Below are 12,500 nucleotides of genomic sequence, written 5' to 3' on the forward strand. Positions count from 1 at the left end.
GAGGGAGGGAGAGAGAGAGAGAGAGGGAGGGAGGGAGGGAGAGAGAGAGAGAGGGAGGGAGGGAGAGAGAGAAGGGGAAGGGTGGCTGATTAGAGCAAGCGTCAGAGCGCACACACACGCAGAGTGAAGGAGTGTATGATTGCAGACGGAAAGGTCATCGTCTTCATCGTTCCGCCGTCGTCTTCCTTTCTCTTCCGTCTCTTCTTCTCTCTCTCTCTCTCTCTCTCCTTTGGCCTCTCTTCCATTGTGTGGCTCCTGTTCCATCTTGTTCTCCTTCTCTCTCTCTCTCTCTCTCTCTCTCTGTGGTGGTTCTGTCAGACACGGCGGCGTTGTGCACACGCACTGTTTGACATTTATCACTGTTTGCCTCACCTACAGTAGGGAGAAGTATGACATGGCATCGCGTGCGTGGGTGCGTGTGTTATGGTGTGCGTGCGTGTGTGTGTTATGGTGTGCGTGCGTGTGTGTGTTGTGCGTGTGTGCGTCTGGTATCATAGTATGGCAAAATATGACTATGCACACACTGATGAGCAATGAAATTGTGTGCGTGCGTGCACGTGTGCGTGTGTGTGTGTAAGCGTGTGTGCGAGTCCGGTGTCCTAGTACACAGATGACAACCACACCGGTATGGAGTGTGAGGTGTTAAGAGGTGTTAGGTGTTAGTGTTAGGAGGTGTTAGGTGCTAGTGTTAGGAGGTCCTGAAGTACTTAGAAAACAGCGTCGACAGCAGCATTCCATACGTCAGCTGACTGCCAACCCACGTGTTCCACCCACAGATAAGACAACAGAAGAGAAACTTCATTGTTCCCAAGGCAAATTGTCATGGACACACAATTTCATACACAGACACAGACACACACACACACACACACGTGCTTGTGCACACAGGCATCCCTGCATTGAAGCAGCATGTAGCTTTTTATCCCTCGTTTGAGGTTAAACCAAAAAGCTGCATGAGGCAAGGAGCCCCTGCATTGAAGACAGGGAGACCCCTCCACTGGAGACTCTATGTCTGGCCTGATAAGACTGTGTGTGTCTGTGCGTGCGTGCGTGCCTGCGTGCGTGATTGCGTGCGTGCGTGCGTGCGTGCGTGTGTGCTTGGAAGGGAGAGGGGAGCAGGAGGGAGAGTGCGATACATACACACACACACACACACACTCACACACATTCTTACTCCCACCCAACTACACACACACACACACACACACACACTATTCCTCACCGCAGGCCCTCCACCAGCTAGCAAGGTCCTGAACACTCAGATTCTCAAGTCCAATAATATTGTATTCTTTCCCAACTCAGAAGTCTACCTCTCTCTCCTTCTCCCTCACCCTTTATTTTTCTTATTTATTCTACATCTCTCCTTTTTTTCCCTCCTCCAGTCTTGCTCTCCTTCCCCCTCTCTCTCTCTCCCACTCTTTAACCTTGGTGAGTTTGAATTAGTGTGGAGGGGTTGGCATTGATTGCTGTTTATTTCGGTGGTCAGAATGTTCCGGAATGTTAGCGCTGCCGCTCGTTAGTGACAGAACAATGGCTAACATGCTAATCAACTCCCATGAAGGCAGTTGTTTTCCAGAAACAGCCTGGCCATTAAAACCAGAGATGGTTTTGCATGTGCATGCATCGCCTCTCTCTCTCTCCCCCTCTCCATTGCACCCACATCTCTCTCTTTTACTCCCACAGGCTTTCCATCTCTCTCTCTTTTTTTTTAAATTTGTTTTACTTCCACTCTCCTCCCAAGCTCATCCTCTATCTCTCTCTTTCTCTCTCTCTGTCTCTGTCTCTCTCTCTTTCTCTCTCTCTCTCTCTCTTTCTCTCTGTCTTTCTCTCTCTCTGTCTCTGTCTCTCTCTCTGTCTCTCTCTCTCTCTGTCTCTGTCTCTGTCTCTCTCTCTGTCTCTCTCTGTCTCTGTCTCTCTCTCTCTCTCTCTCTCTCTCTCTCTCTCTCTATCTCTCTGTCTCTCATTCTGCTGAGATAGTTACTCGGACCAGGAGGAAACCCTAATTAGCATGTGTGGAATGCTGATTAGGCGCGCGTGTCACCATCCACCAATAGCACTGCGGCCCTTCTCTAACCTGTCTGAGAAGAGACATCTGCTCCGCCATCTGACTTGAGACGCTTTCCCGCTGGCGCGTGCGAGCGTGTGTGTGTGTGTGTCAGTGTGTGTGTGTGCGTGCGCGTGTGCGTGCGTGCGTGCGTGCATGTGTGTGTGTTTGTGTAGTTGGGCAGGAGTAAGAATGTGTGAAAGTACAGTATGTGTTAGATAGTGTGTGTGTGTGTGTGTGTGTGTGTGTGTGTGTGTGTTTGCTCCCCTCAATGTGGTCTTTGGTAGATGAATCATAAGTGAAGATTAGCCGATGGCCTGGTTGCCTAATTAACTCCATGCTATCTGAGGAAAGACTAAATCCCGTTTCACATGTAACGTTGTGACTGCTGTTCTTCTAAGGTCAACTTTACCACGACATGCTACTGTTCTGTCTGCTCAACCATTGACATGCGAGATCTATCTAAAGATTTAGAAACTGGTTTAACAACAACATCAAACAAGATTTGCATTCGCTGTTCTTGAAGTCTGTTTTAGTCAAAACCAAACACTGGTGAAGATCATGTTAAATGTGTTGAGAGGAGTGGGTTTTTTTTTCCTCACAAAGGGCTTATTCAGTCGGTAAAGAAGTCCTCTTTCTCTCTCTCCCTTTTTTCTCATTTCCTCTTTCACTCTCTTTGAAGTAGATCTCCCATCTTTGCATTTGTTTCCAATCTTAATTGGCAACAGAAATGTGTCTCCAATTAAAGCTTTGTGATGTACCATTACAGAGGAACGGTGTGTGTGTGTGTGTGTGTGTGTGTGTGTGTGTGTGTGTGTGTGTGTGTGTGTGTGTGTGTGTGTGTGTGTGTGTGTGTGTGTGTGTGTGTGTGTGTGTGTGCACGTCAGTATATCCTTTTGAATATGGTGCAATTTAATAATTAATTAAGTTTAAATGGGAGTTGTTTTCATTGAAAATGTCATAATAACTGTGGACACATTGGGGCTATTGCTTTGACAGCTAGCTTAGCATAGTCAAGCTCTCTAAACCCAACAGAAATACTCTGACAGCTAGCTTAGCATAGTCAAGCTCTCTAAACCCAACAGAAATACTCTGGCAGCTAGCTTAGCATAGTCAAGCTCTCTAAACCCAACAGAAATACTCTGACAGCTAGCTTAGCATAGTCATGCTCTCTAAACCCCGACACACATCCAGAATTCAAGCTTAAACCTGGTAAATCGATCGTTGGATCAAGATTCTAGAATATAAACCTTCCTCCGCTTTGTGTGTTGTTGACTGCATGGAAGAGGAAATGAACAACCAGTGGAACAAAGAAAATGTATTTAACGCATGTAAATCATTTCTTGAGGCCAATGCACATATTAGACTTGCAGTCAATAGTGTCGAGACACTAATTACATCTCCAGACAGACTTCCTGCGAATCAGTTAAATGCCTGATGGATTTGACAAGTGCAATCACGGTTAACTACCTGACAGGTGTCGCGTAAACTAGGCAAGTCTAATGTTTTGGGGGAACGCACTCAAAGCAGGGCTGAACTACAAGTTTCATCCTGTTTGAATGTCTTTTTATTACAATGGAAGAAACTTCGATTTCTTTTGCTGTTGCGCAGAGACAGTCTTATGATGGTGAATGCTCACTCTCTCATCACTCACACACACATGCACGCACAAACACACGCACACACACGCACACGCACACACACACACACACACATACAGACACAAACACGGACATACACACACACACACAAACACACACGCACACGCACACGCACACGCACACACACACACACACACACGCACACTCACACACACACGCACACACACACACACACATCTCAGACCGGTTTGACAATATTGGAATGTGTGTTTCTTTTGAGTGAGGTTTGCAGTGTGAAGAGAGAAGTGAGTACATGTTTGATGAGATATCATCAGAGGACCTTGATAGACACTGCCCAAACAAAGATGGAAGCCGTTGCCTTAAGCGAGTGTCTGGACTGTTGTCTAATTCCTAAATGTCTTAAGCACCAATCTGGGCTCGCTTGCTATGTTGTTGATCCTGGGATAGTGTGTGTGTGTGTGTGTGTGTGTGAGAGAGCCTCTCTAGTGCCTAGTGTGTCCGTGTATTTGTCTTTCCTGTGTGTGTGTGTGTGTGTGTGTGTGTGTGCGTGTGTGTGTGCGTGTGTGTGTGTGTGTGTGTGTGCGTGCACATGTCTGTGTTTGGGTCTGTATGTGTTTGTGTGTGAGTATTCCAAGTGCTTTGTGTAAGAGTGTGTGTGTGCGTGCGTGCGTGTGTGTGTGTATCCTACCTCATGCTATTTGTGTGTGTTTCCACAGGTGTGTTGTGGAACCTGTCCTCCTGTGATGCGTTGAAGATGCCCATCATCCAGGATGCCCTGGCCGTTCTGACCAACAGCGTCATCATCCCTCACTCCGCGTGGGACTCCTCCCCCAATCACCATGACGACCGCAAGCTCCACCTCCACACCTCCCAGGTGCTCCGCAACGCCACCGGCTGCCTCAGGTGAGGAGGAGGGAAAACACACAATCTCGCGCACACACACACACACACACACACATACACATACTGAAGTACCTGTATGTTGGAATTGAGCTATAAAAAATGTGTTAAAAATAATAACTTGGTTTAAATTATACTTATTATCCCGTAGCAACACTTTTACATCACACACACACACACACACACACACACACACGCACACTTCTATGCGTTTACCACTAGTTCCTTTTAGCTGCTGATTGCCGCTCTTTGTTTAAGAAGCAGCTCACTGCAGTGTTTTCCTCCCATTTATGTTGATCTAACCTTTATTTATCCAGGGAAAACACACTGAAACCAAGGTCTGTTTTGTGGGTGCGCCCTGTCCCCAATATGAATACCAAATTCACACAATAATTAATGACAGAGCACGCCTCAGTGAGCTGGTCCCTGACCACGGACTTAACATGACAGTGTGGGACCCAGTGGTCCAACCTCAGTCCACCCAGCAGATTATTACAAGTCTGAGGAGCACAGAAACTTAAGCAGTTTTTCCTAGTTTCGTGGACACCCGTGGGATGTTAAAAGGGAGCAATGATGTGAGGTAAAATGAGTGTTAAACGAACTGCTTTATATCCAAATAAAATCCAATGAAAAGCCCTTCTCGCATTCAAGGACTCCCAACCCAGAGACTGATAAGAAAGACAACGGTGGGTGCGGAAACTATTCAATTCAATTCAGTTCAATTCAAAGGGCTTTATAAGCATGGGAAACAACCGTTTACATTGCCAAAGCAAGTGAAATTACAAATCAACAAAAATGAAATAACCAATAACAGTTTAACGGTACACATTACACACAAGAGTTTCAAATGAATAGTAAATGTAAAACAATGTAAATGTTTTGGCATTTAATTGTTCTACATATTATAAACTGTCGCTCGAGATGAACCAGAGAGGAAACTGACAAACCAAGTCTAGTCTTCTGAACTGAGGCTGTTGCTTGCCTGTCAATTGTTTTACCAGATGAGGACAGAGATCTTCCTCCTATTCTCAAAGGTGAAGCATGACCTATTTCTGAATAAAAAAAATAAACTATTTTAACTATCCAGTTCTTGATCAGTTTTTCGATATGCGTTTTAAAGGACAGTTTATCATCAATCCAGATTCCCAGGGTCAGTTTAAATTTTCTCTCCCTTCAGGGTACAAATATGTAGATCACTGTGATCGATATTACGCAATCTAGAGAAAATGAAGATTATTCAATTAATTATTCAAGTAGCTGGGATCATTCTCCCCTTATGGAGAGGGAGTACATTGGATGCCTTCCACATTACTGACTTGGTTAGCCATGTCTTTGGTAAAATAGTCTCCCCTCCATCTCTCTAACCTCTGAAGGGCCATCTGGCTCAAACTGTCTCATTATTGCATACAGTATAAGCCATGCTTATGGCACAGATTCATTATGCAAACGTGATTTCCCTTATGTGTGTGTGTGTGTGTGTGTGTGTGTGTGTGTGAAATTGTGAAATTGTGTGAAATTGACTGTGTGTGATTACCCCGACCTCTGCAAATTGTTTGAGAGGGGAGCCCCCATGCATGATTCATGTAATATGCAATGTGACATGTGAGATGTTGTGTGTGTGTGTGTGTGTGTGTGTGTGCGCGTGCGCGTGCGTGTGCGCGTGTGTGTGCGTGCGTGTCTAATACTTCTAGACTGAATATCAGCTTCACTCTCTTTCCCTCTCCCTATGGGTGGTATCCATAGCAACAGGCATTAACTCTTTTAAAGTTTCTGTGTGAAGACTTCTCTTGAGTCTTGAACAAAAATGTTTTTAAAAAAAAAAACACTTTTGAGGTTCAGAATAAAGCGACAAATCTTTCTTTCTTTCTTTTCATTTTTTCTTTTCTTCTTCTTTTTTTTGGGGGGGGGGGAATATTGGATTCTTCCATATTTCTGTAGCCGGGCACCTTGACACACATTGTGTGTTGGGATGATGTCTCGTACTGGAGGACACAGCCATGTTCTTCTCTGAATGCCCATACAATACATACACACATCCTCTGTGGCTCAGTTGGTAGAGCATGGCGCTAACGACGCTTAGGTTGTGGGTTTGATTCCCACTGGGACCATACATACTGAAATGTACGCACTCAATGTAAGTCGCTTCGGATAAAAGCATCAGCTCAATACCATATATAATAAAGCACCAAGGTGTGTTACAAAGGTATGTGAAAGCCTGCGCATTGTAGCTCTCCAGGACTAAGGATTGAGTGACACCGTGCTTAAAAAATCTAGACATATACAGTATGGATATGACCATATTATGGGTGTAGCATGTGTGGCGTTCTATCGATATGTCTGCGTATCGATCCACGTGGATGGACCTGAGAAAAGGCGCGTCTGAAAGTGTGTGTCCAGTTGTGTCCTGTGTCGTTCAGGCGGTAGATAGATAGATAGATAGATAGATAGATAGATAGATAGATAGATAGATAGATAGCACAGTGGTGGGGTTCGATCCCCTCCTGGGACCGTATGAACAACAAAACAACGTACGATGCATTTCTGTCCTGGACGTGTCTGCTAAATGACATCCAGTTAAAAAAAATGTGGTGCATCCAAATGACTTTGGGATCGCGAGCCGGGTCGGAGGATCCGGGACTCTGTCGGAGTCCTCGGTTTGTATTTGTAAAACCCAGAGTTTTGGTTTTTACCGTTTCGACGATGGCTCGGGCTCCGTTCCCAAACCGTACTCGGGGGTCTGTGATCCTAGTGTGTGTACGTAGGGGCGCTCGCTTGACTCCCAAACCCGCCAGGCGTTGGTCACGTCGCGGTAAGTAACAGTGGTCGTGGGGGGTGTTAGAGTACTTATGTAAGAACGGTACCCTGAGACCCCTCGTGGGTTTGCTGTGTTACATGTGCAAAATGTCACGGATAAATGACTTCTACATTCCGGTGCGAGGGCTGCATGGAGGGAGATGTGACGGACGGGGGGAGATCAAATTGAATTGTGTTGATACTGCTGTTTCTCCTGTGTGTAGGATGAAGCCTCGGGGGGAATCAATGTAGCAACCGTGGCCCCTTTATTACAGATAACAGTCTGTGCGTACGTGTGTGTGCGTGCGTGCGTGCGTGAGTGCGTGCGTATGTGTGTGGCTGTCGCCCTCTGGATTTTTCAGACACTCCCCCCCCCCAAGACACACACACACACACACACACACACACACAAACACACATGCACATGATTCTGACATGATATAAATCACCTCCAAGATCACAAATGTGATTTGCACAAACCCCAGGTCTCCACACTTATCTGTCTACTGTGACGCATACGCTCACGCTCACACACACACGCGCACGCGCGCGCACACACACACACACACACAGGGGGAGGGATGTAGAGAGGGGCTTAGGATAGAGAGAGAGAAAGACATGCTGTGGTCACACAGCCAGACAGCTGTAGGAATAGGCAGAAGAACATGTTCATTCTGTGGACCTGTTCTCCATGTGAGCCCTGGTAGCCTTTCAGACACTAGCAATCACAAAAACACCCCTACAGGCACTCCAAAGGCATGTCAAAGGCATTCCAGACTGTTCTGTTCTCCGTGTTTTTTCCGAGTTCTTCACCAGTTCTTCTCCCGAGCAGGTACTAAGTGTTCCAAACTCTTCATTCAGTGTTCTTTGAGTTCCAAAACCCCCCCTCACTCTCTGTCCCGACCCCCTAGTGGTGGGTAATCGTAAGTTCACTTAGTGCTATGTACTGTAGTCAGTGTAGCATAATGTTGATAAGATTGGGGACCAAGGGGGCTTGTGGTGTTGTGTCAGACTGATGGGGGGGGGGGGTTTGTGGGATGAGGATAGGCAGGCATGGGGGTGGAGAGGAGGAGCAGGTAAGGGTGTAGGGGGATGGGTCGGGTGAGATAGACGGGAGGAGAGAAGGGGTGATGGATGAAGCTGTCACTGCGTTGGCCCGGACCACGGAGCTAAAATCTAAACGTGTTATTTCACTTCAAGGAGCAGGGCGTACGTTTGTTAGAAAATCTGCTGCCTCTGGCCACCGCGGCAAAATTCAGTTGGACATTCCGAACAACAACATCCCTCCCTAACAATAATAATATAACCCCCCCTTCCCCACCCCCCAAATGCACTTGCAGTGTCAGACATTAGCTGTTGTGTTTCTGCGTGCGCACAGATTCGAAGTGGCAGCCACCAGAGACAGAAAGGCAAAAATCGGTGAGTCCTCTCCCTTAGAAAACCCCTGGCAGTAACAACATGCTCGTGTTACGGATGGGGGGGGGGCGCACTCCCCAGTGCGGTCCCTAGGTGTCTCCCTCCGGCCACCCACTGGATTGATCACCTGCACCTGTGTGTAATTGTCACTGATGCTTTCTGTACCCTCACTTCCCTTCACTCCCAGCTGAGTCTTCACAGCGTGTTCACCGTTTGTTGGTCGCTTGAGATGCGTAAGCCTTTGAATATATATACGAGTACTGTTTTGGAGACTGTGTTTTCTCCCTTTTTTGTTTTCGAGTGAAGTCTGTGTTTGTATCCTGTTTTGCCGACTCTACTTTCAAGTAAAAATCCTTTTGTTGGGTACGGCTGCCTACTCGTCTGCCTCCTTTATATGCACCGCACCTGCGTCCGCTCATCCTGCGAAACATGACATGCTTGTATGCAGACTGAATGGGGGTAGGACAGTCCATTTTTTCTCTTGAAAGTGCTTTTTTCCGAACCAAAACAGCGTTCGGAAACGAAATATTTCTTTCGAGAGATATCATTCCCTGATCGCTTTTTCAATTGAACATAGTCATTACAACCATTAGGAAGCTTTTAGAATGCTGGAATGTTACATCCTGGACCTTTAAATGTTATGGATAATGAAAAGATAGCACCGTGTCGTCTAGGTGGAAAATCAACAGCTTTCTTTGCCCTATTGTTGCTAGCGAAAACCGGCAGTTTCTCTTGGTGAAACTTGGCTATGCCATCTGCTTTGAATTCATGGAGACTTTGGATAAGTAAATACTGTACGGTCGACAACAGCGAACACACTCACGCACACACACTGAGTATTGATGATTGATCGCACGGATAGCAGAGCAGAGGCGGCCGTAGAGAAGCCAGATTTAGACGTTGCAGGAATGTGGAGGTGGAAAACTGAATCAATCTCTGGAACCACTGCCGACGTGGGTGAGATGCATATGGTAATGGAAATGAACTGGTAGCGAGGCATCAGGTGTGTGTGCGTGTGTGTGTGTGTGTGTGTGTGTGTGTGTAGCCGTCTAAATGCAAATATGACATGAGGCAGCTAATGAGTGTGATGAGCCCATATGCCCTTTTATAGGCTGGAGTGCCTAAGAGCTCTCTCACTCTATCCCCTGCTCCCCTCTCCCGTCCACACACACACACACACACTCACACACACACACACACACACTCACACACACACACACACACACACACAGTCTTATCAGAGGTCTCCCTGTCTTCAATGCAGGGCCTCCTTGCCTCATGCAGCTTTTTGGTTTAACCTCAAACGAGGGATAAAAAGCTACATGCTGCTTCAATGCAGGGATGCCTGTGTGCACAAGCACGTGTGTGTGTGTGTGTGTGTGTGTGTGTGTGTGTGTGTGTGTGTGTGTGTGTGTGTGTGTGTGCACGTGCGCACGGGTGTGCCTGCGTGTGTGTGTGTGTGTGTGTGTGAGAGAGAGATTGGGTCTTAGAAGAGGGCACTTGAGCCTTAATCCTGCAACAACATCTGGTGACTGCCCCCTGCAACTGGTGTCATCACACACACTGCCACACCAGCTGTTGGTCACCCAACGGTAATTTGTTTCTTGGACAGTGTAAGAAAGCCACCTGTCCCTAATTTGTTCTTTTAAACTTGGTTAATTTTAAACTGCAGTTTTCTGCAATGGGTGTTAGGGTGTCTGCTGTATACATGTATCAACATGTACAGTAGTACACTATTATCACCTCAGTAACATGGATCAGTCACAAGTCACAGATTTAGCTCACACTCAAACATGTCAACTGAAACATGGAAGTGTCAACTGAAATGTTCCAACCCCACAATGTGTGAATTGAGTGTTATCATCCTAGTTATTCATACGATCCGCATATGAGACCAGTTGCAAGTCGAGCAGCCCTACCCAAAAGCCTTCCATCAAAAACGTGTCCCCGAATCCTGCTGCGTGACATCACGGTAATGACACTAACATGCAAATCACCCAAATGCGCTTCCCTCATACACTTCATAGTCCTGAGTGGGGGGTGTTTCACAGTGGGCTTCATCGTGTACGTCCCAGAGTTTCGTGTTGTACCACGCAGCTTCAATTCATGCTAATATATTTCAGTCAGCCACATACCTTGCTAAATAGTTTCCTAGTCACTGCTGTCCACGATGCAGAAAAACGACCATATTATCTCCAACCTCTCTTGAAAAGTTCATGAGAAGACAAAATGGAGAACTGCAGTATGCCAAACTTGATTTAAAATGCGTGGTTATTTTCAAGGGATGTTTTGAGGACAGAAGATGTCACCCAAAGTGTATTTTCCTTAAGTTTGAGTGAGTGAATAACAGCGAAAGGACTTTACATACAGTAAGCCCTCATTATTCTCCATCTAAAAGTATAATTTAGGCCCACGTGAACTGCTAAGAATAACAGCAATGGACTCTTAAATGTGTGTTTGATTGAATTCCGTGCTAAAGGTGTTCAATAAGTCATTAGCTAAGAAAGTATGCTAATTAATTAGATGGACTTTATGGAGAGTGACAGGTAATGAATTAGAGGAGTTAGCGGTAAAAGCGATCAGGCTCATTAAGAGCTGCAAATGAGCTTTTACCGATCGTGATTTCAACACAGTAGAGTTTGAACAGTGTGTGTGTGTGTGTGTGGGGGGGGGGGGGGGGGGTATTTCTGTGTATTTCTGTTTGTGCGTGCGTGCATGCATGTGTTAAAAGTCTAAAGTCAACAAGAAGTAATTATCTTGTTAAGCGCAAGATTGTTGCACCACATTGTCAGGTACTGCCTTCCCTGTAAGCACTGTATTGTCAGCTATCAGATCAATTACATTTGTGTCTTCAACAAACGTAATGGTACAGCTGGAGTCGTGCTTAGTTAGACAGTCATGAGTGAACAAGGTGAACAGTCAAGGGCTAAGCACACAACCCTGAGGGGCACCTCTACTGAAAATCAACATTGGATGAGATGAAATTCCCAATTCTAACAACCTGTGACCTGTGACCTACCTGTCAAGTAAAAAAATAAATAAAAATTCAAGACCCCAGCTACTGTTACTTTACTGTACTTTTGGAGTTACACAGACCTAGAGCCATGAGTTTCATAACCAGATTAATGGGAACGATGATATTAAAAGCAGAGTTGTGGGGGGAAAAACAGACAGGGAAAGGGAGAGATTAGAAATATCAGTGCGCTAGCTGAACTGAGCAGGATTTGATGGGTCTTTCACTCACTTAAAAGTTCTACTCACGTCAGCTGCAGAAAACGTAAGCACATAATCCGCCGGGTTGCGGCGGGGGTGACGGTTTAATCAGAAAACACACACCCACCTCCCTTTTCTCTGCCGGCGATCTCCGCTGTCTTGTCCATTCGGTGAATCCGTCAGGTTGAATAACCTTGTTGAGTATATTGGCACCGAGCCATGTTTTGGTGAGGCAGAAGCAGCAGTCCCTCATGTCATGTCATGTCCGGCACCTTATGCAGCAATGACATTCGTCTAGTTTCTTGTCCAATGATTCAATGTTAGCCAATAGAAAACTGGGGAGGGCGGGTTCAAGATGGATGCCGTCTCAGTCCAACCAGGCCTCGCCTCGCCTGACTAACAGCGACACTTGTTAGTGAGTGGACTCTCCTGGTGAAGTAAATGATATGAGGGTTGATCCAGGTGAACCGTCAGGTGGGATAGAAAACAATGTCCAAGTCTGGCTTAGGATT

The 12,500-nt window shown here is 46.1% G+C and overlaps 1 protein-coding gene across 1 annotated transcript in view; it reads left to right on the forward strand.

The window, feature by feature from the left end:
- Window positions 1-12,500, forward strand: part of LOC310817842 (catenin delta-2-like) — a gene marked incomplete at both ends in the record, with an annotated part of 185,540 nt that overhangs the window by 126,506 nt on the left and 46,534 nt on the right. Inside the window, 1 exon segment of the mRNA XM_083688557.1 lies at window positions 4,383-4,569. Coding sequence (XP_083544683.1) covers window positions 4,383-4,569 — 187 coding nt within the window.

Source organism: Argentina silus (assembly GCF_951799395.1).
Source record: "Argentina silus genome assembly, chromosome: 1".
In the NCBI taxonomy this organism is placed as follows: Eukaryota; Metazoa; Chordata; class Actinopteri; order Argentiniformes; family Argentinidae; genus Argentina; species Argentina silus.